Here is a 5,000-nt window from a genome sequence, read left to right as displayed (position 1 = left end):
AACACTATTATCTGTGGAAGTACATCTCCATGTTTCAAGCAGCTGAATATTGGAATAGTTGTTGTTCTTAGCTACGCGGGAAAACCAGCATCTTGAATAGAACGACACTGACTCATTTCGCTCAATGATAAGCAGCTGATAGCAGAAAAACTACAGAATACTGGATAAACACTTCACTTGTTACAAGACCTCGTTGTGTTGGGTTTTTTTTTGTAGCGTGCTTGTGATAAGAACACTGCACTATCAACCTATAAAAATCAGGTACGGGCCTAAGCATCACATCATTTGGTGGTAAAGAACTATCCAAAATGAAGCTCCAGATTGTTGCTTTGGTCGTTTGCGTTGCTTTCGTCGTGGGAAATGAAGTTGATCCCGCCGCACCGGAATTGCCGACCGACCTTCTTCAACCCGACCGAGCAGAGGTGGATATCGCCCAACCAGATCCAAAACCATTGGAAGAAGCTCCCCAAGATGCTCCAGATGCTGAGAAGGAGGGCCCCGCACCGGACCAACCTGATCAAGAAACCGTCCAGGATGAAGATGATTCGGTGGACTCTGCAGAGTCGGACGAAAGTGAAGACGACAAAGAAGTGATTGAACTGCTGGAGAAGCTGCAGGATCGTCAGGAGGAGTTGGACTACCTTAACCGGTATCTGCTGGGACGCCTCGCACCGATTCATGCCTCTGTAATCGATAGACGCATACGTCCGGCCATTATCCGCCGTCCGTGGATTCCTCGTCCATGGATTCGTCTTCCGCGTGTTCTTCCGAGACTCGCTTAAATTTCAAATCAGCCGTAAAATCACACACACACACAGTTAGATTACGCACATCAGAGAGAGAGAGAGAAATTTCAATTATTAATAGCACCACCATCGTTTGAATAAATGTATGTTTCGTTTTCCGCAATAGCTCGGCGTATTATTCTTTTTGCTTTGGTTGGATTGAGATGGATTGACTACATTTGTCTCGCTTGGCATGGTTACGATGCCAAGACACGGTAATCTGCAATGTTCAATTAATTTTTCAGCAAAAAATTACCATCGTCAATCGATAAAGTGTTTTATTGAGACACGAGGGCACTAAAGTCACTGAAAAGCCCACCATATGCCTAGCATGGAATTTAATTGAAAAATCTGTGGTATCTCTTCTAGGAAACTCTCCCAGAACCATTCTGTGCTTTTTGATTTGCAGGCCGGAGCCATTATTTGCCATTTGAATTGGTTAATGACTTTTTGCAGAAACCATATTTGAATTAACTATTCACGATACTTCATCAGTTGTACAAATCGCCTTGCATTGTCCCAAAACATGAAGAAACCATCTTCAAAGTGGGTTTTCAGTCAACACTATTATCTGGGAAAGTACATCTCCATGTTTGAAGTTGCTCCAACAACTATTCCAATCTCATCTTGGCGAGAAAACTAGCATCTTGAGTGCAACCGTACTGACTTATTTCATTTATTGATAAACAGCTGATAGCAGAAAAACTACAGAATACAGGATAAACACTTCACAAGACAAGGCATCGTTGTGTTGGGCTTTTGAGTAAGTTTGTAGCGTGCTTTTGATAAGAACACTGCACTATCGAGCTATAAAAATCAGATACGGGTCTTAGAATCACATCAGTTGGTGGTAAAGAACTATCCAAAATGAAGCTCCAGATTGTTGCTTTGGTCGTTTGCGTTGCTTTCGTCGTGGGAAGTGAAGTTGATCCCGCTGCACCGGAATTGCCGACCGACCTTCTTCAACCCGACCAAGCAGAGGTGGATATCGCCCAACCAGATCTAAAACCATTGGAAGAAGCTCCCCAAGATGCCCCAGATGCTGAGCAGGAGGGCCCCGCACCGGACCAACCTGACCAAGAAGCCGACCAGGAGGAAGATGATTCGGTGGACTCTGCAGAGTCGGACGAAAGTGAAGACGACAAAGAAGTGATTGAACTGCTGGAGAAGCTGCAGGATCGCCAGGAGGAGTTGGACAACCTTAACCGCTATCTGCTGGGACGCCTCGCACCGATCCATGCCTCTGTACTCGATAATCGCATACGTCCGATTCGCCTTCCGTACCGGATTGCTCCATGGAACCGCCGTCGTCCGCGTCGGTATCTTCCCAGACTGGGTTAAATTTAAAATCAACCGCACAATTACAAGCACACACTTCAGAGAGAGAGAGAAAATTCAATTCTTAATAGAAACACCATCGTTTGTATAAATGTATGTTTCGTTTTCCGCAATAGCTCGGCGTATTATTCTTTCTGCTTTGGTTGGATTGAGATGGATTGACGACATTTGTCTCCCGCAGCATGATTGTGGCCCGTGACCGTGATGATGATGGTGCTAAGACACGTTAATCTGCAATCTGCTAGCGTGAACATGGAAGTAATAGAATCCTTACAATACGCCGAGAATGGACTTTAATTCGAAAATCTATAGTACCTCTTCTAGGACACTCTCGCAACGCCTTTCTTTATCTTTTCCAATTGAAGGCCAAATAGAAGCAAACGATTTGGCACGCGTCCTCCTACGCCCGAGTGCCACGATGAGCGTGTTCATGTGTCGTTGGCACTCGAAGCATGGAATGGAGAAATGATTGATTTTTGGATCGAAAACAGTGTTCTGCAGTGCCGTGGGACGTGGCCACGTTCGTTCGCGTTGCTTTGCTCGCTTGCTTTACAAATAATGAACTGGCTGGCTGGCTGGCGGTACGTGGCGGTGAACGAATCAATTTCCATGACAAATACCGAACCAACTGTACAAACCAACCCCACCGAAGCCCTTGAACCGATTGTACTCTAGAGAACGCACGCAGAACCCACGATACCACAGCCGATAGCCGCAAGTGCGACTCTCCAACCAACAAGACGCACTAGAAACACATGACGATGATAACAACGTTTTCGCATTGCCGCACTCGTTTCGATCTGCTACTTCTCCCACAAGGAGCACACGTCTACAATGCGTTGGAGTTAATGTAGGACATTGGCCCCCCCAAACGATGGCAAACGCTGGTGTTTGATGTTAAACTGCTCCCAATCGAAGCTGGTAGCATTTCACTTCACTTTAACTGTACGTAATCAACGAAATGTTACGGAATCGACGACACTTTACCGTGGAAAAAATAACAATCCGATCAATCACACCTGGTGCTGGAGCACACCACTTATCCTCCGATGACGGAAGCACTACCGAAACTGCACTGCTCCTCGTAACCGAAATTCCCACGAAGGGCTTGTAGTGTCCTTCTCGTCGGCTTTGGAGCACCGTGAGCGTTATCCTTTAATACGGGAGCGAAAGTTAAGAGAGATTAGAGCAAATCCCAAGTTCACTTTCGCTCGCAACTGAGCGCTCTCGCTACTGCTGCTCGATTGTTTGCCGGCACTTGGCGGTATGGAAATGCAGCATTTAGTAGCTCTACTTCTCCTACGCAGATAGCGAGGGGTTTGGTTTTGATAATTGGTTTTATTTTTTACACTAATTGCTGTACAAAAGAGCAAGAGACGGGAGAAAGAAAAAGTGGCTACTATCACAACAGCTTGTTGAAGTTTCCTTCAAATATCAACCATATAATGGACACGGGGGTGTGGGGGAGCGACGGGAATTCTGTTTGGTATTGGTTCCCGCAAAAGGGAACAAAGCACGAGATAAAGGTTTCCAAGCAGTTGCACGGATTTGGTGAAGGAATTATTTACAGTTTTTCAAATTGTACTAAAAGCCTAACTGAACAGAAATACTGACAAGGCTCTAGATGAACTCGAGCCCCTCATACTTGTACTCCGTGTTGATGCGCGTTTCCGCCATCAGTTGCTGGCCTTCGACCGTGAATGCGCTGATAAAGGTAGACGTTTTCCCATTGAGCTCTTCGGTTGATAGCGCTACGATAATCTCGTCGTTGGTGGAGGGCAGAAACTTGAAGCTCGAGAACCCGTGCGTTGCCGGGATACCGTTCCGCGGTAGTTCGATGGCGCGAATGCTCTGGAACGTCTCGTCGCACGAGATGAGGAAGTTGCAGCCCATATGTTCGTCCCGCGTTTCGTTGTACCGTTCCCGGGAACATCGCCGGGGCAGGAAGAACCACCTTCTGTGCACGTCCGACCAGGCACCGGACTCGTGGATCATGTAACCTGGCCACTCGATTCCAATCGCCTTTCGAATGGCTTTGTAGTTGTTAACCCAATTTAGATGGTACACCTGAACCGAGAGAGAGAGAGAAGAGGAGAGAATTAGTGATCCTCGGTCCTCCATTTCAATTGTCGATCGTCACGGGTCTTACCTCTCCATGTACCGTGACCGCCTTAACGTACATCGGATCGCTGGTTTCAAAATCACCAGCAGCCGTCGTCCACTCTTTGCCCATTGATCCCACGTACAGTACCTGATCCTTGACAGTGGCCCACTCAGCCTTGAACCCCTTCGAGGTCCTTCCATCTCCGTCCATTAGCAGCACCCAAGGTAGCACCCGGTCACCATCCACCTCGTACACCAGTCCGGTGCGATCGTCAAACGTTAAAAGCTTGCCGTTGAACACCACCAGCTCCGACAGCTCCATGCCACGGCCTTTGAGCGCGTAGCCCGATTTCAGGGGCTTGGGACTGCCTTCATCCCACGATATGGTGATCGATCGCTTCGAGGGAATGTAGCTCAGGTAGCCCTTGAGATAGAAGCTGCCCCACTGGTTCTTGGACAGGGCCGAGTTGGTGTCCAGATCCGCGATGATGCCTACTCGAAAGGAGTAGATACCGCTGCTCACGATCGGGCTGGTCAGCGGATACGTGTGGTTGTACACGATGACCGTGTTCTTGAGCAAGCTGCTGGACGCTGACGGTGCTGCCTCGCGCAGATACGAGGGACTCGAGGAGATGTACAGGACGAGCAGCAGGAATGCGGAAAGCGTCGCCAGTACCCAGGTAAAGTGAACCTGTAACCGGATCGTGCGATTCCCTATCCTGTACGATGGTGGCGATCGGAGCGCCTTGCGCCAATCCCGCAGATACATTCCGG

General features: G+C 48.1%; 4 protein-coding genes across 4 annotated transcripts in view; 2 read left to right on the top strand and 2 right to left on the bottom strand.

Annotated features, from left to right (window-relative positions):
• The window catches only part of LOC126569866 (tetratricopeptide repeat protein 39C-like), a 7,047-nt gene extending 3,864 nt beyond the window's left edge, over window positions 1-3,183 (bottom strand). The window contains exon 1 of the mRNA XM_050227257.1: window positions 3,111-3,183. The gene's annotated coding sequence lies outside the window, so the exon portion shown is untranslated. The remainder of the gene's footprint in view (window positions 1-3,110) is intronic.
• Window positions 272-911, top strand: LOC126569870 (uncharacterized). The gene has a single exon (XM_050227261.1). It carries the CDS (start codon window positions 309-311, stop codon window positions 780-782), a length of 474 nt encoding a protein of 157 aa, XP_050083218.1. The 5' UTR covers window positions 272-308; the 3' UTR covers window positions 783-911.
• On the top strand, window positions 1,613-2,238 carry LOC126569871 (uncharacterized). The gene has a single exon (XM_050227263.1). The coding sequence runs from the start codon at window positions 1,653-1,655 to the stop codon at window positions 2,124-2,126; it is 474 nt and encodes a 157-aa protein (XP_050083220.1). The 5' UTR covers window positions 1,613-1,652; the 3' UTR covers window positions 2,127-2,238.
• Window positions 3,184-3,447: 264 nt separating the features above from the next.
• Window positions 3,448-5,000, bottom strand: part of LOC126569868 (apyrase) — a 1,835-nt gene continuing 282 nt past the window's right edge. Inside the window, exons 1-2 of the mRNA XM_050227259.1 lie at window positions 4,273-5,000; window positions 3,448-4,190 (exon numbers count right to left, since the gene is read on the bottom strand). The exon at window positions 4,273-5,000 is cut by the window's right edge and continues 282 nt beyond it. Of these exons, the coding sequence (XP_050083216.1) occupies window positions 3,744-4,190; window positions 4,273-5,000 (1,175 nt within the window). The 3' untranslated portion in view covers window positions 3,448-3,743. The remainder of the gene's footprint in view (window positions 4,191-4,272) is intronic.

This window comes from Anopheles aquasalis, chromosome 2 (genome assembly GCF_943734665.1).
Source record: "Anopheles aquasalis chromosome 2, idAnoAquaMG_Q_19, whole genome shotgun sequence".
Classification (NCBI taxonomy): domain Eukaryota; kingdom Metazoa; phylum Arthropoda; class Insecta; order Diptera; family Culicidae; genus Anopheles; species Anopheles aquasalis.
Note: the sequence above shows the minus strand (reverse complement) of the source record. Positions and strands in the feature narration are given on the sequence as shown.